This window comes from Aplysia californica, unplaced genomic scaffold, assembly GCF_000002075.1.
Source record: "Aplysia californica isolate F4 #8 unplaced genomic scaffold, AplCal3.0 scaffold00181, whole genome shotgun sequence".
NCBI lineage: Eukaryota > Metazoa > Mollusca > Gastropoda > Aplysiida > Aplysiidae > Aplysia > Aplysia californica.
In genome coordinates, this window is record NW_004797451.1 from 411867 (window position 1) to 438755 (window position 26889).

The following is a 26889-nucleotide window of genomic DNA, read 5'->3' on the forward strand; positions in this document are numbered from 1 at the left end:
CACACACACACACACACACACACACACACACACACACACAAAACCAAGCAGTCACAAATGTTTGCCTTTGGTTTTCTGAATTTCAGTGAACTCATATTTTATGAAACTGTTTTAGTATATTAGTTTAAGGTTTTTTTCCTGCTTCACAATGTTTCTGATACTACTCCCTGTCATTTCTTTTTCCTCTCAGTGTGTATGGCTTTGCCGTGTTGACGGGCTGCTGTTGTTCTCAGATGAGAACATTAATGGGCTTTTCAATAATAATACTATGCGCAGTGTTCAAGATAATAATTATATAAGCGTAAAACTGTATAGAAGTATATGCACCCAATCATGAACTCACATCTAGAGACACACACTCCCATGCCCACATACACACATGCACACACATGCACGCACGCACATACACACACACACATACACACTCATACTCACACACATACATGTGTTCATGCATACGTACATACGTACATACATGAATAGGGGTGTATGTTGTTATTATAAGTATGTATTGTAACTTATATTGGTTGCTTAAAATAGTTCTACAGACAAGGTAGATAGATAGATTGACTGGCTATATTCTTTATATCTCCCTCTGTCACTCTCTCTGTCTCTGTCTGTCTGACTGTGTGCGTGTCTGTGTGTTTGTCTGTCTGTTTCTCTCTCTCTCTCTCGGTCTAGGTCAATGTGGTGGTACATGTTTGTCTGATTTGTTTAACAATCCCAGAAACCTCCTTGCTGACTAGCTATGTGTGATATGAGACTGTGCCGTCGCTCATCTCAGAAAACCTTTGTAGGTGGTTGGAGGGTGCTCTGTTGTGTGTTTGTTACTCTCTTGTAACACCTCTAATCTTCGGCACTTATATGACCTTTTTGTGTTGCAAGTGCTGTAAAGCATGGAAACTAAGAAAACCTATTATGAGATGCTGCTCTTTAATTTGACTTGCGGCTGTTTTTCCCCTACCAGGCGACATATGAGAAGCTGGAGAACGAGATGAAGGAAGTCAACTCCAACTCTGAGGCTCTCAAAAGGAACTTTCTGGAGCTGACAGAGTTGAAGCATATCCTGAGAAAAACGCAGACCTTCTTCGACGAGGTAAGTCACTCTGGGCTTATCACATTTATTGAACTTCATTTGTATCAAACGTCTGAAGTCTTAACAATGCCAGATTTGTCTGTTGTAACAAAGGGTTGTGGGCTTCTGCTCTGAAAGGGACTGCACTCAATGCTATTTGTTCTTTGTTGACTTTGAACATTTTGGAGAACTATTTGTTTATCTTCAGGATTCCAACGTTGAACAATGTCGAGTCATGCTAGTTGGAACCCATTGGCATTGACATAGTTGCATAGTTTGATAGTCTGCCTACCCTGATACATTTAGGTGCGACTTTTTTTGTTGTAATTATAGTAGAGACAGATTTTGCTCACAAGTTTTTTTTCTCCACTTTTTCCTTTTTCCCACTTTTTGCCTTTTTTCCCCCCTTTGATCTAAATGAACACCTTTTTAACGGTTGTCAAGATTTTTTTATAATGTCTCCCTTTTCACAGGGTTTTGATTATTTAATGCAGTCGAACCTGTCTTAACGGAATCTCCCCGCTCCTCCCTTGATATATTCCTCTTTAATTACCTATATAAAACGGAAACATGTCCAACACAGAAATGGAAAAAAATTCACTCCCTTCCAAGGGTTTTACCTGTCTAAGACGGAAAATGCTTTGCCCGCTCAGCCTTGATTTGAAACAGAACTCGTAAGTTTGGTTCCGCTGGCTATAAACTTAACACCATGGCCATGCCGCTGGAGGAGGAAGGGGAGTAGGGGTGCAATTGAGGGTAGATGTTACCCCTTCATGTGAACCCTGAGCGATGCAGAGGATGAGGGTAGTGTGGGTGTGAAATCTCACGACTGCCTGTGAGAGTGCTCGAGTGGCGAGCCACTACGTAAACTTTCCTCGGTAGCCAGAAGCCAGAGGTGTGAAATTAGATTGACCAATGCCTGCCACCCTGATCGTATGGCCAGCCCAGAAAAGAGTTCCTCAAATCATTTTTTCATGATGGCAGTGAGGGGTGGCACTGGTTGACTGTGCTTGTTACACCGATGGGTGGGGCTAAGGGTAGAAGCAAAAATGTTCATACGTTTCTGTTTTTAATAGGTCAAACTGTGGTCCTATGAAAGGCAAGCAGTGGTGGTGATTGGATAAGTAAGACTGACGCATGTCATTATGAGACGACAGGATAGCAATTGAGAGCTGTGAAGTTTTTACCAAGCTTGCTGATCAGACAAGCGATCCTTGATCCCTCCAGCTGGGTCTTTAAAAACCCCCTTCATCTCCCCCTAAATTCCCCTGTCTAAGATGGAATTTTTTTCTGGCTCCCTAAATTCCCCTGTCTATTACAGAATTTTTTTCGGGCTCCCTTGGGATTCCGTCTTACACTGGTTCAACTATTTATGTGAATGTGTGCAAATGTATTTCGGGTGTATTTCCGTATGAAGGTTAGTGTATATGTGCACACATGTATTTTATTTTGATTTTCTGTATGAGGGTGTATGTGTGTGTGTGGAGAAGTGTGTATTTGTTTAGATTTATTTTTTCTCTATGTTTGTGAACATAATTAAAGTGTATGAAATGTGCAAATGTATGTATGCCCAGTCTTGCTTATGGGACTGCAAATTTAGGAAAAAATGCTCTCTTGGATAGTCTAGGCAAGGAAATCCTCAAGCCTTTACAACGTTCAATGATTGTGTTTTCTTCTTGTCCCCCTTCCCTGTCCCACTGTCTCTGATGTGTAAATCTCCGAACAACCGACCACATGTTACGGTCTGTGATGAATCATCATGGTTACTCAACTCATGGTGGGTTTGAGTTTGATTCTTGCCGTGTTAGCTGTACAGCCTTGCCTTGATTGTGTTTTTTGCTTTTCATACTTTTGTTTCACCCTTGTTCTTTCTTATTTGGAAAGAAAAATGTGTTAAATGGTATTTAATCCTTTCCCTGCCGCGCAATGTAGTGTAACTGCTCATGTGTATCTTACCTCCAAGAAAAGCTGTGGAGAAAACAGGGCAGGGGTTCACTATAAGCGTTAGGTGTGCCATACTGTTTATTGTAACCTCTCAGTTCTCCCGGCTGTCTCATTTTGAGTTCTCCACTTTGTTTGGAAGTATTTTGTCTCTTTAAGCTCAGTGCCGACTGTAAAATCATATAAACTTTTCGACATCCGACGTCATGAAAAATCTACCTGTCAGAGACAGCTAGCTCTTTTGTGTTTCTGCCCTGATCTCTAGGCTACTATTTTATTCTCGAAAAGTTGTGAGGTTTTTGTGAATGTCTGCACTGAGATTGACCCTGCATTGCTGTAGTTTGTACACTAGCTGACTCCTTTTCGCCTCTTGTATGGCACTGTGCAAACCTAAGTTGCTGCATGATCTGTTAGATGTAATTTCCTGTTTGTGAAGTCGCTGAGAGTATTCTGCCTTCTTGTGGTTTCCCTGCCTAATGACGTTGTATGTAAGTGCTTTCATTTGTCTCGGTTGTTGGCATTGATATCCTTGCGTTGTTTTGAATTCAAGCAAAGGAAGACCAGCATTGTGTACATCTGTAGAATGTCCGGAAAAATCCTAGTTTCATACAAGTGTTATGGAAATTAACATATAGTCAATATTTGAATATGTAAATTAAGGGAGATAGGATGGTTAGGGATGGCTTGATTTAAAATGCCTGTATGCTGTTTTGTAGCTGTGAGTATTAATAATTTACTTTTTATTCAATGGCGACAAAGTTTCTTCATGATTTTGATCAGGACAAGAATGTTTTATTTTACTACTTGTTCCTACCTATTCTTTTAAAATGTTTCTGTTATGAGACCTTTTGTTGCTCTTGGTTTTTGTTTTTTAAAAAATATCTATAGGTGCTTTTGATACTGATCCTTTTGGTGTAGTGAGCACTGTATCGGCTTTTCATATTTGCTGTTGTTAAGAAATCACACCCACTTTTTGATGTTATGTGTATGTATGGCAGAAACACACCTAAAAAATGAGAAGCAGTATTTTGAACTTATCTCAACTCTTATCTCTCTGCAGTCAGAGGAGATGTTTTATATTCTGCTAACTTGAACTTTGACCTGTCCTATACCTCTGCAGCTATTTTTGAAGGGAGTGAGTAGCACAAAAAAGTATTGTTTTCATTACTGGGAGGTGGAAAAATATTTACAGACCCTCCAAGCACTCCTTTTTTTTTTCCATGGAAGAACCCCATTCGATTTTTGCAATAAAATCTGATTTTTTTTCCTCGACGTCAGTTTCCGTCGTGAACATTTACAGATTTGCAATGTTTGCATGACTTATCATTACTGACAAGCCAATACACATCAGAATATGATGCTTTGATGACAAAATAACAAGATGGCGTTAAGTGTGGGCATGGTTACCAGCAGGAAAGTCACATCGACTCCTTGACCATTTGAGCCCTAGCCACTGGTACGCGGGTGGCACGTAAAATTGCCCGTATGCCTAGCATCTGGTACACTGGTCAGGGAGACCCTATCCCCAAACCAGCCCACCTGAGACAAAATGCACACGGATAATACTACAGAAACATGATTTGTTATTTTGAAGACCTTTCTGAATTAGATGCTGGTAAGGATGAGGGCTGCCCTGAGTGGGATATGGAATGGGATTCTTGTGATGATATGAATAAAGGCGTGAATTGTTCAGGAGTTCAGGCAGGGGGGCAAGGTAGCCTCAGGAGTTCAAGGCTTAAAAGGTTAAAGCAAAATTGTGTCAAGTGCCAAAATAACCAAAATTGATGAAATCAAAATTAAAGGTTAAATTGTGAAAGACGGGATTTTACAACTTTACGAATACATCTAGCATAATAAGAAAAAGAAGAAAAATTTTCATTTTGGATTTTGTCAAAACTATAGTAAGGGCACTTAAAAAAATTTGGCTTTCATGGGTTGGCATTTATAGTGGAAAGATTCGTTTAATGTGGAAATTGTATATGACATTCCGGAAAAGGATTTTTATTGTGAAGTCCTCTAGAGCTTTTTTATATACTGCTCCGATATTAAGCATATAATTTTGTCTTTTTTCCTGAAATGTGGCGCTGAATGTTTGCCAGTTCATGTTTTTTTTCCACCTCCCACCATTTTACCTGTTGAGCTAAGCTATGAACCCTAGCAATGCATAATAATGGAGGGCAATTTTTTTCTTTCTAAAAATATGGGATGTTATTTTTGTTTTCTTGTCTCCTTAGAGCAATCCCCTTCATTTTTTAAAGAAATCTGCCATAGTTGGATGATAAGTAGGTTTTAAATCGAGCTAGTGGTATTGGACTGCCTTCAGGTTTTTGTTATACCTCGATTATTTACACTCCACTAAAAGCATCAGCGTTTATCATATGATCCCCACTAACCATGTGTACACTACTGCATGCTTCCAACCTTGATGAGAGATACCGGAAATATTGTGTGTATCCTCAGCCAACTGATAAAAATATACTTCACCCAAAATGTTGACTTTTTTTTTTTTACAATTGCAGTTTTTTACTCTGTGTTATCATTGAATGTTCTTAAGAAATATTTGTGGAAGTACAAATCCTACAGGGTGAAAAAGCAAGAAAAAATACATATATATATATATATATGCAAGTTCTGTTGTTTCAAGAATAAAACAGGGTTTTTTTTCTCTTTGCTGTGAAATTTTGCTCTCTTGGCATTGTATAATTTAAGAGCTTACTGACAATCTTCAGCTTTGTTCTCCAAATTGTGGCCAAATTATGAGGCAGTTATTGCAAAATTGTTTGGCAGGAGCTCAGGGCAAGAAAATGGAGGTATCTGGCTATTTGTTCCTACAGTTGAATTTTTCTCTTTCGGTACAAATTATATGTATTCTAGTGATGCACCAAAATCTTGTGGGTGGTTGACAGGTGCTCTGATGTGGTTTGCTCCTTCTTTCCTATCAAACATCTATCGTCCTTATCTCTCCTCCTTTTTTGCGTAGGTTACTGTATTGTAGCTCATCTATTCTTCGGCACTTATATGACTTTATTTTGTTGCAAGTGCCATAAAACTCTAACTAAAACTTTTTTTTAAATCCCACCAAAATCTAATTTTATATTTGCTCTAAAACCTGTAGTATTCTTCTGCACTGGAGAGAAACCCAGAATGTTAATTATACTTATTTGAAGTATGAAGAGTGAGAATTTACTTTGGAGCGATTATTTCTCCCTTTTGCGTGCCACAATTTTTTTTTTTTTGGTGCATGTGCGTAGAATGATGAGAGTGCCTTCTTGTTCTTGTTTCTTCTTCTTCCCCTTCTTCTCCTCCTCCCTCTCCTTCTCCTCCTCCTCCTCCTCCTCCTTCTTCGGCTTCTTCTTCTACTTCTTCCTCCTCCTCCTCCTTCTCCTCCTGTGCTTCTTTTTCTTCTTCTTCTTCTGCTTCTTCTTCTACTTCCTCCTCCTCCTCCTCCTCCTCCTCCTCCTCCTCCTCCTTTGCGTTCCCCAGCTAGATCTTAGTTCAAAGGGGTAGTTAACTATTTGGGGGGTGGGGCGGGGGAGAAAGTGAAGATGAAAGGAGACAAAAGATCATGACTCGTTGAACCTGGGACCTTTTGAATGAGAGGCAAATGCCATACCTCTAGACCACAAGAGCCCCCGTTTATTTTCTCTTACTAATAAAAGACAACTTTTAAAAAGTACAAGTTTTTCTCTTCCCCCCACCCCCCAACAAACCAAGGAAAATTTGAATTAAAATGGCATGTTCTACATATTGCAGACACAAATTCAGAAATTCTCCCTCTTCATATGATAGATAATGTAATGTTTCAAGACTCATATAACCTGCAAACTAATTCTCCAACACAATATTACAGGTTAGGTTGCTGCCATACAGCTTCTTTTTTTTTTTTTGCTGTGGTTGCTACATCTTACTCAGGGACAACCCCCCACCCCCAAACTAGTAACACATCTGAAATATGTATCACAGACGTTGCTTGACATTGTTTTTTAGCCTGTGGAAAAGAATGAGTCGACTCATTAGATAAAGCGATATAGATAGAAATACGCTATGGCTGACGCAAAAACAATGTCATCACATTACAAAATACATGTAGATCAGTAGTCACCCCAGATTATGTAGTTGGTAAAAATGTTATAATATGGAGTGGTAATAATATGACATGATCACAGACGGTTTAGACCACAAATTAGCTGTTTAAAAAGATGAGCCTTCAGGCCACAAATTAGCTGTTTAAAAAGATGAGCCTTCAGGCCACAAATTAGCTGTTTAAAAAGATGAGCCCTCAAGCTCTTTTTCAATGTACCAAGGGTATTAAGCCACAAATATTTAGTGCTCCAGCTTTTTTATATATGTGGTCCTAGAGCAGTATACATTGGTGTGTTTTAGAGCAGTACACATTGGTGTGTTTTAGAGCAGTACACATTGGTGTGTCTTAGAGCCGTAGAGCAGTACACACTGATGTTTCCTTGGGCAGTAGAGAGGTTCACATTGGTGTGTCATAGAGCAGTACACATTTGTGTGTCCTAGAGCAGTAGAGCAGGACCCACTGATGTTTCCTTGGGCAGTAGAGAGGTTCACATTGGTGTGTCATAGAGCAGTACACATTTGTGTGTCCTAGAGCAGTAGAGCAGGACGCACTGGTGTGTCTTTGAGCAGTAGAGAGGTTCACATTGGTGTGTCATAGAGCTGTACACACTGGTGTGTTTGTAGAGGGTTACAATAGTAGTACACATTGGTGTGTTCTAGAGCAGTAGAGAGGTCCACATTAGTGTATCATAGAGCTGTACACACTGGTGTGTCATAGAGCAGTACACACTGGTGTGTCGTAGAGGGCTACAATAGTAGTACACATTGGTGTGTTCTAGAGCTGTAGAGAGGTTCACATTGGTGTGTCATAGAGCACATTGGTGTGTCATAGAAGGTTACCATAGCAGTGTACATTGGTGTGTCCTAGAACCGTACACATTGGTGTGTCATAGAGCAGTACACATTGACCGTAGCTTAAACTCGGAACTCTGGTCTTTGGTGGTCATCAGCGATGTGCTGCATTTTGTTTGGAAAATCATGATTGTATGGTCTGTTCATAAATATCTGCATTTCATTGTGAAGCAAACATCCCTTTCAGGATCAATGAATTATTTTCTGTTTTACTCTTCTTTTTTGTTTCCCCTTGTAGAGCAAATGCTCAGCTGTGGTGACCACATTAATAAGTACCCTCTGTTGTAGCTCTCTGTGATAGGATAGCTCCATAATAGATGAAAGATATGAGGAATGAAGTATTGATTTTTTCTATACAATTAATGTTATTTCCACCCGTTTTATCTCTCTTTTTAAAAAAAACTGGATGTTAAGCCATTGCTTTGTAGATAAACTTTTCTGTAATTCGAGCAAACACATATGCCCTCTTATATGCACATGCAAACACACATGCACGCACATGCACACACACACACACACACACACACACACACTCACACACACACACACACACTCGCATGCACACACACACACGCGCGCGCGCACGCACGCACGCACGCACGCACGCACACACACACACACACACACACACACACACACACACACAAAACCAAGCAGTCACAACTGTTTTTTGGTGTACTGTATTTCAGTGAACTCATATTTTATGAAACTGTTTTAGTATGTTAGTTTAAGGTTTTTTTCCTGCTTCACAATGTTTCTGATACTACTCCCTGTCATTTCTTTTTCCTCTCAGTGTGTATGGCTTTGCCGTGTTGACGGGCTGCTGTTGTTCTCAGATGAGAACATTAATGGGCTTTTCAATAATAATACTATGCGCAGTGTTCAAGATAATAATTATATAAGCGTAAAACTGTATAGAAGTATATGCACCCAATCATGAACTCACATCTAGAGACACACACTCCCATACACACACACACACACGCACACACATGCACACACACACACACACACACACACACACACACTCCCACACACACACAGACATGTGTTCATGAATATGTACTTAGGAACGTACATGAATAGGGGTGTATGTTGTTATTATAAGTATGTATTGTAACTTATATTGGTTGCTTAAAATAGTTCTACAGACAAGGTAGATAGATAGATTGACTGGCTATATTCTTTATATCTCCCTCTGTCACTCTCTCTGTCTCTGTCTGTCTGTCTGTGTGTGTGTCTGTCTGTTTGTCTGTCTGTTTCTCTCTCTCTCTCTCAGTCTTTGTCTACCACTCTCTTTCTCTCAGTCTGTCTGTCTCTCTTTTACGTCTTTGGATTCTTTGTTTTCCTCTCTGTCAAACACATACAAATTCTCTCTCTCCCACTTTCTTTCTCTGTCTCTGTCTCTCTATCTCTGTCTCTGTCTCTCTCTCTCTCTCTCTCTCTCTCTCTCTCTCTCTCTCTCTCTCTCTCTGTCTGTGTGTCTCTCTCTCTCTGTCTCTGTATGCTTTCTGTCTCACTCTCTCGTTCTTTCTCTCTGTCAGGCGGAACTCCATGCGCAGGCTCTACATGACCCAAACATTGCTGAGGAGCGTGTGGGACTTCTGGGAGAGGAACACATTCCCCGTACTGGTCAACAGATGAAGCTTGGGTCAGTTGAACTCACTGTGCTGTACTCTGTGTGTGTGTGTGTGTGTGTGTGTCTGTATGTGTGTGTGTGTGTGTCTGTGTGTGTTCATGCACCCACACGTGCATGTGTCTGGTGCTTATTTTGTTAATATGCTTCTCTTTATCCTGAAAAACTGCTTTTTGTTGGCATATTGTGGGCTTTTTGGGGGGCTGACTTTGTCTGTCGTGAATTTCTCCTCAGCTTCCTTCATCTCACGGGATCATTCAAGTTATTTTCAATCTCTGTCTGTGGGTGGTTTGCGGGTGCTCTGGTGTGGTTTGCTTCTTCTTTCCTATCAAACATCTATCGTCTTTATCTCCTCTCCTTCTTTTTTGTGTTTGTCACTCTCTTGTAACACCTCTAATCTTTGGCACTTATATGTCCTTATTGTGTTGCAAGTGCTGTAAAACTCTTACTAAAATTAAAATCTCTGTCTTTGTTTTGGTTGGTGTTGTAATGGATCATTTTTGGGCACTACTTTTGTCAAACTGCCCCTTTTTTCCCTACACTAAATGCTTGCTAATCCATAGCTGTCCTCCTCTTTACTGTGAGTGGTGGTTAGAAGGCATCTCCTTCTTGTTTACTCTATCTGTCATTTCTGCCTGTCTGAATTTTTCCGTGCTCTAAATAGCACTTATTGTTTCAAAGTGCTTCTCTTTATGGCCATACTGTGTTGCAGGTGCAGTACAACTCTTACTAACATTTAACTCTTTACTCTAACTTTACTGAAATCCTGCATTGTATGACTGTTAATGTGGAACTGTACTTCTCTTTCGTAATAAAAAATTTGTTTGTGTTCAGGTTTGTGGCTGGTGTGATCCTAAGGGAGAGAATCCCATCCTTCGAGGTGATGTTGTGGCGTGTGTGTCGCGGCAATGTGTTCCTGCGTCAGGCTGAGATTGACTCTCCGCTGGAAGATCCTGTCACGGTATGTTGTATGAGCACACTCTTCATTCTGTCATGAAGACTCATTCTTGAAATTACGTATGCATGAATATCTGTGCATGCACACGAACACACGCCTACACAGATGTACAGACATTCCATCATAGTGCATACCCCTGAACACAAGTTCTGAAATTGTATAAATTTATGAATGCCACTGCTATCTTTGTACATCCCATACAGTGGTGTCAGTAGCCTAGTGGTTAGGCTACCAGACTCATAATCGTTAGATTGTGGGTCCAGGGGTTCGAGCCTCAATTCGGTCCGATGTTGTGTCCTTAGGAAAGGCACTTTACACGAATTTCCCATTTGGCTCAGTTCTTATGGAGGTGGACATTGAACTTGGAGGTCCCACCTCTTGAATAACCTAATAGTGTTAACAGTGGAGGGGTTAAACCTTTACCATTTCACATTTCACATCCCAAGCAGTCATGTCCTTCTCTGTTCAAAACAAGTTGTTGAACGGCCTATATGGCAAGTAATACTTCCTTTTCTTTACCTCTGTTTTGTTGTCTCTGTCTGTCTATCATGCTCTTCCCAAGCATTTAATGACTTTTGTTGCATCAATAACCTTCTTTTTACTCACGCTGTATTCTAACTACTCAAACTTTCTGTTCACCAGGGAGATAGTGTCCACAAGTCAGTGTTCATCATATTTTTCCAAGGTGAACAGCTGAAGAGTCGCATCAAGAAAATTTGTGAGGGGTAAGTGGATCAACTAGATGTGAATGGTGCTTTAACTCTTTCTACCCTGCTAAATAAAACGAAAATGTTGTCACTAGTATCGGCGTCCGATGGGGAACTGGGTTATTACCGCTAGATGCTCCCAGCATCGGATGGGGTTTAAAGAGTTAAATGTGCTTGTAGGTATTTAAAAAACTGTTCTCATCATGACAGGGGATTGTTCTTTTTACAAGTTTATTATTGAAATCTTTAGACTTGAGAATTTTCGTTTGTTGATGGTAGGCTTGCCAATTGTCCTGAATTTCTCGAGACTGTGGTGGATTTTAGTTTTAGTTTTAGTAGAGGTTTTACGGCACTCGCAACTGCATAAGGTCATTTGAGCGCCAGAAGATTAGAGGTGTTACAAGAGAGTAACAAACAAACAAAAAAATGAGGGGAGATAAGGACGATAGATGTGTGCTGGATTTGACAATCTGGAATTTGAGAGTGTTATAACATACACTGCACCAAAACCAGGTCCACTTGATGTAGGTTTATTTGTTGTTATATAATCTGATGTTGTAACAAAGGGTGTCACTGATTGGGTTTTGAAAAAGTTGACGAGACTGAAATACTTTGATGCTCTGTGTAACTAGAAGAAATAGATAAACTCTTTTTTTTTTTTTTTTGTTGCAACCATTGCTGAGGTTTGTCTGCGGGACTTCATTAAAGTAAAGGGACAGCATGCTCTGTAAACTATGTAAAAGTACTATGGGCTTACTCTTGTGTCTTTTTCATCATTTTCGTAAGAGTGGATTTTTTGGGTGTGTTGACGCAATTTTCAAGGAACTAGGGACACGATTAAAACATAATTCTAGATGTTGAAAGGTTCACACATGTTTAAAGGGAAGGTAGGTGCTAAATGGAAAATTATACTATCTTAAGCCTTGCTTTTGGAAATAGTAAAGTTGTTTCGCAATTGTAACTTTAAACTGTTTTCCATATGAGCAAAAAAACTTGCAAGCCTTATTTATAGTTACTTTAATATGTTTTTAAATGGGCATACAAGGTGTTTAGCCAAAAGACAAAGATTCAGTAAAAATTGGCAAACGCGGAAAATGCTGATATCTTTTATTTCATTATTTTGAGGAGCTCCTGATTTCACCATGATGCCTCCTATGTGGATATTCTATAGATAATAAATTACTGTGCAGGTACCGAGCCACTCTGTACCCGTGCCCAGAGACCCAGGCTGAGCGACGAGAGATGGCCATAGGGGTCATGACCCGTATAGAGGATCTCAATACTGTGAGTTTTTAGTTGCTGCAGTGCTAGGAGCATGAATGTGTGTGTGTGCGTAGTGGTGTTTGTGTGTCTTCATGTGTTTGGGTGTGTGTATATTCACGTGTGTACTTGTGTATGTAGGATGCATTTGTTGTTTCCTTCATATATATTAAACTGATTTTGTGTAATGTCCATAGCATGGTTCTTTACACTCTTGGTTCATTAAAAAAATTGTCTTTTCTTTTTTTCTCTGCTAAATGACTTTTTGTGTCAATCTGCTTCTCTGTACTCGATCAAACAAAGAAGCAAGCATTGCACAAGCTAATATTTGAAGCCAAGGGGTGTCGCCCCCCCCCCCCCCCCCCCACCTCGCCTCTTACTCCACAACCCCAACATTACCCCCCTCACCCAATGACTTAAGACCGACCTACTCCTAACATTACCCCTAACATCCATCCCCACCTACTTCATTACTGATGGTCTTCCTTATCCTGGCCTACCTTTTCCCCTCCCCAACTTATGATCCTTTTTCTCCTCTATGTCTGACTCCTGTTTCCCCCTGCGCTCCCCCATTCCTTTCATTCCATGACTCGTGACCCATTTTCCACTTTTTCCTGGTTTAACTCCCCACTCCCCAACTGCCACCCCCAACACACATAACTCATGACCCGCCTCCTCCTCCTCTGTCTCTTTCATACCCCATGGGGCAGTGCTACTGACTGAAGTGTCTTATTCCCAGTCTGAAGTGCAGTAGAATTGTAAATGGGCTGATTCATCTATGTCATACTCATAACTGTGCCTGAATTGCAACAGGGAACTGCTGCTTTGTTTCTTTCTTCATCCTTACTGTCTTCATTTTCTTCTACTTCTTTTGTATATTTGTCACACACTTGTGACCGGCTATTTCCGGGGTGCCTTGATAGTCGAAGCAGACTTTGTGCTGTTGAAGCTAGAGAGGTGAGCCGAGTAAGCCTGATTCCCTGTAAGGACTTCTCTGTTGACATCCACCTCTGGGTGCTCATATGATCTTATGCGGTTGCGAGCGGCCGTAAAACCTCTACTAAACCTAAAACCTCTCTTTCAGGTGTTGGGTCAGACCCAGGATCACCGACACCGCGTGCTGGTGGCGGCCGCCAAGAACATCAAAGTCTGGTTCATCAAAGTGCGCAAGATCAAGGCCATCTACCACATGCTCAACATGTTCAACCTGGACGTCACGCAGAAGTGTCTCATCGCCGAGTGTTGGTGCCCCGTGCCTGACCTCGACCGCATACAGCAGGCTCTGCGACGCGGAACTGTGAGTTGTCCAACATTTTATGTGTCTAATTTTGTCGTGTTCTGACTACTCATGCATTTTGACTGCAACTTTGCATTTTTTGCGTCTTGGATTAACATTTTTCACTAAAATCCACACAGTAATGTGTTTCTAAATTAACATAAAACGTGTTGAGTTGGGGAAAAAATAGATAAAGATTGTCCAAAGGAGTAGAAAAGTGGTGGTTTCTTGGATTTCTTTATTTTGAAGAGCGTCTGATTTCACCGCAATGCTACACATATTTGAAGATAGCCACTGGGTTTGACCTGGTAGTTTCTTGTCTTAATTTCTCATCGTATTGATTCAGGTAAAATTTCTGTTTGACTTTGCGGATGGTTTGATGGTGCCACTAGTAGGTACTAGTTCTTTAATTTTCCTTTGTAGTTTGTGTCTGCCTGTCTTACCTTTCCTTCACTAAATGACCACTGTTGTTTCAATGGTACAGGTAGAGTAAGTAAGAAAAGAGGTGTCAACGTGTCTCTCTTTACTCAAACAAGTCCTTCCCCTGTTCTCCAGGAGCGCAGTGGCAGCAGTGTGCCCTCAATCCTGAACCGCATGCAGACCAAGATGGTGCCACCCACGTACAACCGCTGTAATAAATTCACTCAAGGTTTCCAGAACATCGTGGACGCGTTTGGTGTGGCTACGTACCGGGAAGTCAATCCAGGTCTGTGTTTGTCTGCTGGATCATGTCTGTGGGGCAATCTTTCAGTCTCATTTTGTTTCCAAATGGCTTTCTGAAATGGCTTTTTAAATATTTTTTTTGTCTTGTCTTGTGTTGCTGCTTGTTTTCTATTTGTCTATTTCTTTCTCTCTGTGTCTTGCTCTTTGCCTCTCATTCTCTTTCACTCTGTGCTGTATTCATCATCATCAATAAAAGATAAAACCTCAAGTGCTGGACAACATCGGGCAGTTGCTATAGTGTTCTATGTTCCTTCTTTCCTATCAAATATCTGTCGTCGCTCGTCTCCAAAGCAGAAAGTCCAGGTTCGAGCCTTGTTTTGGACACAGATTTTTTCGCCCTCCTGCCCACCCAGCAGTAATGGGTACCTAACAATGAGTTGGGGAAGTAAAGGCGGCATGGAAAGGAACTGGCCACCCTACCACAATATGCTGAAGGCCCAGGAAGTTGTCTCACTAACAAGGCAATCCCCAATGTCCGGATCAGATACGGGAAAAACTTTACTTTTTACACTCTGGTTACGCCTCTTATCCTTGACCCTTATATGACGTATTTTATGTTGAAAGTGCTTTTAAACTTTTACTTAAACGAAACCACAACTTGAACACAAATAGTGAAGAACACAATGGTTTTACAAGAATAACTCAAGGACAAGGTCATGCATCAGGGGTTGGCAACTTTTTCGGCCAACTCGGCCGCATAGGAACTCAAAGAAGGCCCACTAGGCCTTTAAAGAAAAAAAGACTAAAAAAAAACACCCCGGAGTGTCAAAGAAAGGACTCTTGAATCATTTGAAATAGAAGTGTTTGTTACGACAACGGCAACTTTTAGTTATAAACCTACTTGTAAATTACCTTGATTTTATTTGAAATTTTGCCTTGGTCATAAGTATCAGTTTAAGTAGCAGTAAAGCTTATTAGGCCAGATATATGATGAATAATAAAATGTTCATCAGGCCTGACAGTAAACCTTATTAGGCTTGAACTGGTCTAAAGGCCAGAGATTCTCGACCTGTGCCAAACAGCAATAACAGCTGAATGACAAAGATAACTCTTTGACAATGACTTTGGGTGGCTTGCAGGTTCTCTGGTATGGTTTGTTCTTTTCTTATATCTCCTTTTTTTGTTGTGTTTATTACTTTCTTGTAACACCTCTAATCTTCGTCACTTCTACGACCTAATTGTGTTGCAAGTACAGTAAAACTTACTAAAAAATAGACTACTCAACAGAATACCTCAGTGACTGTAATTTTTCCTCAGCACCTTTCACGTGCATCACGTTCCCGTTCCTGTTTGCCGTCATGTTCGGTGACATGGGCCACGGTCTCATCATGTTCCTGTTTGCCCTGTACCTGGTCCTGAAGGAGAAACAGCTGGAGGCCAAGAAGATACAGAACGAGGTGGGCACAGTGTGTGGCAACGCGACGACAAAATGAATCCCTCGTCACTTTCTGCTGTTTTGAAATATGGAGCAATTTGTTGGACAGTTTTGCAGCCTATGTGGGATTTTTCCCTTGTCAAGAGTGGGTGGTTGATGGGTGCTGTAGTTTGTTGATTCCTCTTTTTAAAAATTTCTTTTCAGTTTTTCTATTAACCTCTCCTGTTCTTATAAAAAGTAGGATAAAATTATAATTGTTTTTATGAATTGTGTTATTTGTTCCTTTTACTCAACAGCTATAATGATTTTGTTCAGACTCATGTATAAGATAATGTGTATTGGAATTCAAGTGTCATGTAGGACTAATGGCTTGTTACCTCTTTGTACTAAGTCGTATATTGGGTTTCAATAGTTTAGGTAAGTGAAATAATGCGCTATTTATTATTGACCTCCAGATTTTCAACACATTCTTCGGTGGTCGCTACATCATCCTGTTGATGGGTGCGTTCTCAGTGTACACGGGCTTCATCTACAACGACATCTTCTCCAAGCCTCTCAACATGTTTGGCTGTCAGTGGAATATACCCACCACGTAAGTTCAGGGGTCAAGGGTGGATGTGTGGAACATACCCACCACGTAAGTTCAGGGGTCAAGGGTGGATGTGTGGAACATACCCACCACGTAAGTTCAGGGGTCAAGGGTGGATGTGTGGAACATACCCACCACGTAAGTTCAGGGGTCGTGGTATATACGGGTCACGGTTTTATCCCCACCATATGAGTTCAGGGGTCAAGGTCATGGTGTATACCCACCATCTCACATGAGTTCAAGGGTCAGGGGGTAATGGTTTTATACTCACCACGTGTGTTAAGGGGTCTGTAGGTTGTGGCATGTACCCACCATTGAGTTCAGGGGTCAGGAGATTGTGGCATATACTGATAAAGTGAGTTGAGGGATCATGGTTCATGGAGTATACCCACCACATGAGTCAAAAGAATCAGGGGTTGACGTGTGGAATGTATTCATCCTGTAAGTTCAGGGGTCAGGGGTCGATGTATGTAATGTTTCCTCCTTGTGAGCTCAGGGGTCAGTACGAGTGCAACACTTCAAAAATTATCTTTTGCTCAAAATCTGGTAAACTGAAGACTGGGCAATTGACAGATTTTCTTGTGTGGTATGCTTCCTCTACTTCGTTTCAGTATTGTATTTCTAGTGTACAGATGAGTAGCTGGAGAAATGTGAACAATGTGAAACCCTCCCACCATATGCTACATTTCAGGGACAGCTGATTTTCTGAATGTGATGACAGCACCCATCCCCCGATGATTCAATTGTATGGGTATTGTGAGTTTGGAGGTTAAGAATTGTTCTGAGGAACGACATCCTTAAAAAGGGTCTGTTGATGGAGGCGCACATGCCCACTATATTTAAAATGCAGAGTTCAGGGGTCAGTCAGTGGATTAGAACCTCCTTATGAGTCTTGGGGTGTCTAAAAAAATAAACTACCACAGTCATAGCACAATTGCCTACTTCATATTTTGTCGTTTTGAGAAAACTTAAAGAAACAGTGCTTATGTAAGTCAATTTATGACTTGCGCAATATCTCAATAAATGAGTATCTACAGCATGAAACAAAGTACTGGGGTGTGGAGGATACGAAATAAGCAACAGGCATTTTTACTGTACCATTACCTAAAAATTTTCTTTTAAAAATGGCCCGCACATCTGTGTCACAAGTGCTGTGAAATGATCTTGAAAGAGTGAAAGTAAGAACTTTGGATTAAGCGATTGTCTGTCCTCTGCAGGGACCCCCGATACAATAACGTTTCACTGGCCAAGCATGACAAGATCAAACTGGACCCTGCGGCCACTTTCATGGACTCTCCCTACCCTATGGGAGTGGACCCGGTCTGTATTAGTTCTCTTTAAAAGTTTACTTTGGTATGTCTGTCTTTGGTCTGCTGTCAGACTTTCGTTTTACTTTACACAAAGTGAAAACAATTTACGGCTATTAACTACAGTTGTTGGCTTTGTCTGAGTGTTTTTTATGTGAAGAAAAAATAATCTGCTTTGGGGCAATTGTCACACAGCTTCTAAGATTATCGAAGGAAACATGTACACAGGCTTCTCAATTTGTCTAATTTATTGTTCTTTCTTTTCTTTTCGAACTGTGGAGTAGAGAGTAGTGATCTCACTTGCTGATCTTATATTGTTATTTTTTGCAACTTTTGAGTCAAAGCTTGTCTGTCTTCTTAATTTATCTGTTTTAAAATGTTGGCATCGGTAGTCTAGTGGCTAGGCTACTGGACTCGTAATTGTGAGGTTGCGGTTTCGGGGGTTCGAGATTCAAACCTGATATTGTGTCCTTTGGAAAAGTACTTCCTCACTTCACCCAGGTGAGAATGGATACCTGGCCATAGACAGCTAAAGATCTTGTCAAAGTATGTTAATGTTTTATCATCTCTAGAAATGGCAATTTGCACTATGTGCTTCCCAGGAAGTTTGTTTCAGAATTCTACTAGAGATGAAAATTTATCTTAAAAATCAAGATTATTATGTGCCTTTTGACAAAGTAACTTAAACTCATCCTTGTAAAATTTTCTTGAGCTTTTCCCTTGTTGCAAAAATATTATTTTGTCACCTCAAGAAACAATGAGTTTTTCTGGACTAATCTTCATGAGTGATTTTTATTGCTTTTTTTGTGTTCTCAGATTTGGATGCTGTCTGACAACAAGATTGCCTTCACGAACTCCCTCAAAATGAAAATGTCTGTCATCCTAGGGATTGGCCAGATGTTTTTTGGCATCTCGCTCAGCTTACTCAACCACAGGTTTGTCTTTCACACATATATATATAATATATCCCTGTGCACACACACTGAGGATGAAAAAAGAAACCCATAAATAGTGGCATTTGAACTTAATTAGTCATTTAACAAGACACTGAATTATTATGTCTGAATAGAGATGAATGCCTGTGACAGATCATAAAAAGAACAAAAATGGAATAGAAGGGAACTGTGAGTCCAAAGGTTATTGCCAGTGCCACTTGTTTCTAACGTCACAAGAGAAAGAAAAAGGTAAAGTAAAGCCATTTGTCTCCTACAATACAAGAGAAAGAAAAGGATAAACTAAAGCCATTTGTCTCTTACAATACAAGAGAAAGAAAAAGGTAAACTAAAGCCATTTGTCTCTTACAATACAAGAGGAAGAAAAAGGTAAACTAAAGTCATTTGTCTCTTACAATACAAGAGAAAGAAAAAGGGTAAAGTAAAGCCATTTGTTTCTAACAATACAAGAGAAAGAAAAAGGTAAACTAAAGTCATTTGTCTCCTACAATACAAGAGAAAGAAAAAATTAAACTAAAGTCATTTGTCTCTTACAATACAAGAGGAAGAAAAAGGTAAACTAAAGTCATTTGTTTCTAACAATACAAGAGGAAGAGAAAGGTAAACTAAAGTCATTTGTTTCTAACAATACAAGAGGAAGAAAAAGGGTAAAGTAAAGCCGTTTGTTTCTAACAATACAAGAGGAAGGAAGAAGTGAATAAAAGCCATTTGTTTTGTGCACAGACACTTCAAGCGACCCCTGAATATCATCTTTGACTTCATCCCTATGGTCGTGTTCCTGTTCTGCATGTTTGGATACCTCATCATCCTTATCTTCCACAAGTGGGTGCACTACACCTCGAAGGAGGCCCACGATGCTCCCAGTCTACTCATAGGTAGGTCATTGGTCATGGAGAGATGCACAGTATGACCCTAGGTGGTTGGTGGGTGCTCTGGTGTGGTCTACTCCTTTCCTATCCAACGTTTATCATCCTTATCTGTCCTGAATTTTTTTCTGTGCATGTTGCTCTCTAGTAACTTCTCTAATCTTCGGAACTTTTATGACATTTTTGTGTTCCAAGTGCTGTAAAACTCTAAGTTTAAAATGAGAAAAAACAGCAACTCGTATTCGTTAGTTTTTCTGGGTTAAGATAATATTTGATTACAGGATTCAAGCTCAGAGAACTAAAGTTCGATGTCATGATTGGGGGGAAGTAATGCTTTGACTGACACAATAGTAGTTCTCAGTTTTGTGGATCAAGTAATCTTGTGTCATTTTTATGTTTATCTCTCTTTCATAGTCCATCCAGGCCCCCTACAAATTCTGAGTCTTATAACTTCATGTGTACTCATTTAAATATTTTGAATTACATTTTTATAGAGACTATGTTTAGGATAAATGACAGTGACATCCGCGATAAACGTAAATAAATTGTCCTTTATGTTCCTACAATGGAATTTTCACATAGCAGGAAAATCTTTCTGATCTCTGCTTGTAGATTGATGTTTATAATGGCTTATACTGTTGTAATGTTTCTCAAAACCATAACCATTGTGCATACACTTAGATTTGGTTGAAATATAGAGATAAGCTCACATCTGAACCGATATTTGAAGTGTCATGGGTTAAAAATATTGGACTTATTATGTTTTGGCTGATTTGAAAAAAATTGACGTCTCTCTTTCCTTTTCTTATGGGGGCTTGGAGGACACCACTGATGGATCCTGATTCTTTATTTTCTTTCATTTGTCTCTGTTGTCTGTCTTACCATTTTCCCTACCCTTAAATGAATGAATCTGTGTCTTACTACAAGCAAACAAAGGAACAATTGCCTTGTCTCTTTTCCAGGTCTGATCGACATGTTCCTCTTCAACTACGGGAAGCATCCTCTTATCTACAGTGGTCAGGTGAGAGCTTGGAAGGCTCAAGCTGAGTCAAGTAGTCAGTACTGTGCAACTATTATGTAAAAAGGTTATTCCCTCATCCGATCCGGACATTGGGGATTGCCTTGTTAGTGAGACAACATCCTGGGCCTTCAGCATATTGTGGTTGGGTGGCCAGTTCCTTTCCACGCTGCCTTAACTTCCCTAACTCGAAGTCAGGTACCCATTACTGCTGGGTGAGCAGGAGGGGGCAAAAAGATTCTGTGTCCGAACCGAGGCTCGAACCCGGACTTTCTGCTCTGGTGGCAAGGGCACTAACCGCTCCGCCACCGCACCCTCTACATATTATGTATACAGTGGAGGTTGTCTGAGACAAGTGGACGTTGTGGACTGTCATTTTGACAAAAATAAAACATGGGGGGGGGGGGGGGGGGAGTGAGAAGTTGTTGTTTGTACGAGTCTTTGTCTTGGACAGGTGGCCATTAAAGTAAGTGTGACTGTATTTTGAATATAATTTATTCAAAGTACAGTTGAACATGTTCGTACATAATTCAATTGTGAAAGCAGCAAGAAGTCCAATAATTATAATATGAGAAAATAAAGAAAAATAGGTTGTGGAGAAGCCTAAACACACATCAACAAAAAAGCGTCCTTGCGTTGAGGCTTTTCTAAGTTTTTTTTGTTTTTTAAAATTTATTCAGGTCTATTTTGAATTATTAGTTAAGTAAGGGACTGATCTCCCTCAAGAAGATTCATGCTCATACTGATCAGCAGAAGTACTGGATTTGCTGCTGAACCCCAGTCACTATGTTATGTGCTCATAGGTGATGATACAGATTCAGTGAAAGACAGTGAATGCTATTTCCACCATGGTGTATAAGGTAACCTAAAACTTAGGGTTAAAAGAACCTAAAACCTCAATCCCCAAAAACAGTTTCTCTCTTTCTTGTCTTCAGAAAGGGTTCCAGAGTTTCTTGGTGGTGCTGGCGGTGCTATGTGTGCCATGGATGATGTTTGGGAAACCGATGTACCTGCGCTACCAAACACGTTACGGACAGGTGAGTGGAGGCGCCGCTTTTGACCGCAGAGTCAAAACAAGAAAGAAAGGAGACGGAAAAAATGCGACTGTTCAGTTAGTTTGTGTTGAAAATTTCGTGATAAATGTATACTGGAGATGCAAAATAGCATTATTTCAAAAGAAAGTAAGAAATACCATTCAATGAGTGTGTGTCATTAATTTCCCTTCAACATAATGTTCACATATATATAGAAATTACTCTCCCACTATATATATCAATTCCCCTCTACATTTATAAAACAAATTCCCAAAATACTCATACATATGTCACGGGGATTTCATGGCTCCCAGCATTTTCATTGTTCGTTTGTGTTTATTTTTGGTGATTGTGTGTATGTGTGTTTTTCTCATCATACAAGCCCTCCCAACCCTCGAGTACTAACAGTTTGAGTGGTGACTGTCATTTCTTTTTGGGCCTGGCTCTACACTTACCTTGAAGGGGTGATATGTTGACCCTCAGCAGCCCCACCAGGATGTCTAACCACTGCTGTGGTGGAATAACACACACTAACATCAGATGAGCATTCATGGATCTACTTTGATGTGTCATATCTCTGTCTTCTTTCCTTCCTCCTCCTGTCTTCTGTACCTTCTCATCTAGGCTGAGTGCTTCATCTGTGTGTGTTAAGGTGTATGTGTTTATGCAAGTGTGAATGTACCTGTTGATATCTGTCGTGGAAAGGAAAATTTGTCATTTGTGCAGCATTAAATTAATTTGAGTAGAAAAATCAATAGTTGTCTGGGCTCTACACGAGGAAGGCCAAGAGGAACACCTTCAGTTTTCCTTCAAGTTTCGTATAAATGATTTTGGAAAGCTCCTCTGAGATGTATGGGTAAACCAAAGATGATTTTGTAAAATGTCAGTTGCTCCACGGAGCTGAGTAGCAGGTCAACGGGAACAACAATGCTAATCCAGGGTGATCTAGAAGTATTGTATACTGTCGCTGTCACTCGAAATAAGTAACTCCAACAATTTTTCACACACCTTATACTATAAGACAAGGTCATGGTGCTTTGGCGTGTTTGCTCCTTCTTTCTTTTCAGGCATCTATCATTCTTATCTCTCCTCTTTCTTTCCTTAATATGTTACTCTCTTGTAACACCTCTAACTTTTGGCACTATTATGACCTACATATCTTTGGCGTTGGCCAGATGACAAGGACACGTAGTTACTTGAGGGAGGCATTGCGCTGTCAAGAGCGAAATGGTCGCAGCTAAAGGGATTTGAAAACAACAACAACATGACCTACATGTGTTTGCAAGTTCTGTTAAACTCGTACTCAAACTGAACTCAAAGCAAGGTCAAACAGAGTCACTCATTTTTCTTGTGACAGCGACAATATCCTTGTGTCGTGTTCTGGTGCTCAGTTACATCAGCTGATGTCTGTGCTTGACTGTGTAGTGGACGGCCTTGGTTTGATTCCCCAGAGCAGCATTCCCGGGCGTGGTTTGTGCGAGGGGTTGCCACTGTTCTCCTTCCCCTTGGCTTGATTGTATTGGAAATGGACGTTTGACCAGTTTTTGCTCCTCTGCCCTTTTCCTTGTAGTTCGACTTACAACTGTATACTCTCAGTCTTACAAGTGCATGCCTGGATCGATTACCTGTTATTATTACCTGTCCTGGGCAACAACGTCATTGCATACCGGACAGGTCCATAAGTGCTCAGTTTCCCCCAGCACCAAAGCCTGGATCGATAACAACAAGTGAAGTGCTGTGTTGTGAAAGCGACTCGCATGTTTTGTTTGCTGTGTGAAAATAGCCTAGACTTTTTAGAACTGCTATGGTGGCCAATTTAATATGTCCCAAAAAAAATTAACAAATGGGCCTAGATTTTGTGAGTCCACCATAAGAGTAATCTCACTCCAATCCTTGACCCATGCAATGTCAGTGAAGGAAAAATGTGCAACTTTCCTGTGAAGCCGGAAAACCGTTCCAGAAAATATACTTTTTGCTTTTGACGGACCATTTTGAATTTATGTTCACTATCTTTCTTAAACATTATTGGGCATACTGTGAAAGGTTTTTGACGCTGCTTGTAGTTAAACTCTAATAAGTTTCACCCGACGTACAATACGAATTGATGAATGTGTTGGACAAGAACAATCAATAGAACAAATAAACCTCCACAGAAAGATATTACAGATTTGTATTGTGGGGAAAATTGGATGAAAAACTTTCATTTACTTGGATTTTGCCATTGGAATTTAAGAAGTATAAAAGATTATTAATTTGTTTGAACAAAAGATTTGCTCTTAGTCTTAGAGTCATGGACTAATGCACTAACCTTTTGCATCAGAAATTTTTTTTTTATTGCATATCATTTTTGTAGTCTTAATACTGTAATAATTTTCTTTGCAAGCATGATAGCAGACGTTACACACGTTGACCAACTACTGTTGTTCCTTCAGTTTTGTATGGCAGTTTTGTTACAGCGTAGTTCACCTCAAGTCAGTGCTTGGTTATTTCTGAGTTGCATTTCACATGTCTAGATGTTGTGTTTGTTTATGCGTATGTATGGAATGTGTGTATGTACGTGTATGTATGTCTGTGTCTGTATCATGTGTATGTATGAGCTTGTGTGCACATGCGAGTGCACACATTAGTGAGCCTGTGTGTATGTGTCTGTATGTATGTGTGTGCATGTCGTGTTGATGTATACTCATATCTATGGCCTATATGTGTGTGTATGTGTATGTCTATTTCTGTGTTAGCGTGCTTGCATATGAGCATGTATGTGAACACGTATGTTTGTATTGACACACTACAGCCTTGGCAGTCTTGCTGACTTGTTCCCGTGTCTATGGCCTTGTTTTCAGCAACACAAGTTTCAGTCCCTGCACAGGGAGGAGGAGGAGGAGGAGGAGGAGGATGGGGAAGAAGTAATGTTTCTCAATATGAGTAGCCCTAGGGTGCCTGCTGCCAACTCGGCTGCCAGTAACTCTAACTCTGGCTCGCCTTCTAACAGTAATTTCCATGAGGTGACAGTTACCTGCCCTTTGCCTGGTTTCTTTTTACCTGCACGCCTAACCCATTTATCGTCTGGGTTGACCAGTCTCACTTTCGTTTCGTTCTTCCTCTTTTGGTATTTCTGACTTACTCAAGCAAATTTGCCGGCTAGTGTATGTTCTTACCTTTTCTTTACAGTATTTATGGTTGATGGGTCTTGATTTTGATCTCATGCCCTTTGCACTTTTCATGAGCATAGAGGGTTAGTGACTGTTCATTGTACCGTAAGGCCCGGGGCTATGGGTATCATTTGTAAGTTAGCATCTTGTATTTTTTGCTTTTCCTTAACTTTCTCACCTGAAAGGTGTTGTTAGTTGGCACGCTGTGTACCATGCACAGGTGTGGCTGGCTCTGTCTGCTTCTCTGGGGGTTTTTTCTGTTGTTGTTGTCGTCCAGATGTACTGCTTGCCTCTTTTCATAACAAGTCAATTCAGTAATGATACAACAATACTAGAAATCTAAAGCTTATTCTATTACTCTTCATGTCGTTCATATGACATCAGACCGTAATGTAGGTTTATCAAACACCTCTCTCTGTCTGCTGGGATGCTGTCTGTCTTCCACTGAGCCCAGGTTGGCCCTGACGTTCAGGGATGAACCACTTTGCCTCTTAAATTATTTAAAGTGTGTTATTAGGGGTGTAAAACACATACAGCTTCTTTTGAAAACATTTTTTGATTGTTATTAAACAAAGTGATAAAATACTATAAAACTTCAGTAGTGTGTGTCTGCGATGTCATAGTAATAAGTACGCCTTAGGTTTAAGGCTGTCCAGCTTAAATATGAAACGACTTTTTGGAAATAATCTTTGATAGAATTCACCAGTTTAATCCAAATTCTGACACTGAACAGGCATTCATTTTTCCTGATAGGTCAGAAAATTTTTTAACCTCTGTGCTGTTTGATGGATGGGCTGCTTTTCTGGGGGGGGGGGGGGGGGTTTGAAGTCTGTTACGTCTGGTGTGATTGGGCGCTACTCTGTGGCGACCGGGTGTGTTCACTTTGATACAGGGGCCCCTCAAGGATGTGTTTTGTCACCCGTTTTATTCACACTATACACGAACGATTGCCAAATAAACAACAGTAACATCAAGTTGATAAAATTTGCTGATAATTCAACCATAATTGGGCTAATTCAGGCTGACCATAACAAAACCGTTAACCGGAATTTTGTACTTAACTTTTCTGAATGGTGTGAAAATCATAAGCTGCTTTCAAATGTAAAAAAACCCAGAAGATCTAGTTGTTGATTTTAGAATAAAGAAACTGCCCCTGCAACCACTCGAAATTAAATGTGAAAACATCGAGCAAGTATCAGACTATAAGTATTTGGGTGTTACAATAGACAACAAACTCAACTGGCGTGTCCACACTTCTCTCCTTCATAAAAAAGTGAACAAAAGACTATTTTTTCTAAGGAGGATAAAGTATTTTAAAATTGATAAAACGATGTCCATATTCTACCATTCAACCATAGAAAGTTGGATCGCCTTTTGTATAACAGCATGGGCCGGGAACATAAGACCCCCAACAAGATAAAGAAACATTAAATCGATTAATACAGAAAGCATGTAAAATTTCAACATCTACATTCCCCTACGTGGATGAACTGTACATAACAGCTTGCACTAAAAAAATTAATTCCATCTTTTTAGCCAACAAACATCCCTTGTTCCCTCTAATAAAAACATCAGTCAGAAGTAAAAGACCTTGGCTTCTGATTTGTACCAAAGAGAGATATAGAAGGTCATTTTTACCATCATCTATCAAAATGCTTCCATCTTAACCATCTTGTATAAGTATACTTATGACCTTAGAGTATGCATCATTTAACATTGAGTTTGTATATCTTAAGATTATTATTGTTTATATCGCTGCTCATTTATATTATTCATCTGATTGTAAGCCAATGTGTGTGTGTGTGTGCGTGTGTGTGTGTGTGTACATGTGGTGAAATACCAAACCAATGTGCCAGAATCTGGACTATAAAGATGTATTTTTATCTTATCTTATCTTCTTTCCCTGTTTTACTGTTACTTTTGTCATGATCTCTTTGCGTCAAAACATTGGAAATATTCAAAGTGCAGTTAAGTACTAACCTTCTTAAAAATACAAGACGTTACTTTCTTATTTTTCCCTCATCAAAGTCATACTTTTTTCTGTTCCTTGATGTTGAACGACCTTTAACCCTTTCAGCCCGAACCCC

The 26889-nt window shown here is 40.1% G+C and overlaps 1 protein-coding gene across 1 annotated transcript in view; it reads left to right on the forward strand.

Moving 5' to 3' along the window:
* LOC101845772 (V-type proton ATPase 116 kDa subunit a1) overlaps positions 1-26889 on the forward strand; it is a gene marked incomplete in the record, with an annotated part of 55695 nt that overhangs the window by 21929 nt on the left and 6877 nt on the right. The window contains 13 exon segments of the mRNA XM_035969773.1: positions 9496-9602; positions 10422-10548; positions 11188-11270; positions 12443-12536; positions 13597-13809; positions 14344-14494; positions 15769-15908; positions 16342-16478; positions 17693-17795; positions 18599-18717; positions 19459-19610; positions 20564-20622; positions 21555-21656. Coding sequence (XP_035825666.1) covers positions 9496-9602; positions 10422-10548; positions 11188-11270; positions 12443-12536; positions 13597-13809; positions 14344-14494; positions 15769-15908; positions 16342-16478; positions 17693-17795; positions 18599-18717; positions 19459-19610; positions 20564-20622; positions 21555-21656 — 1587 coding nt within the window.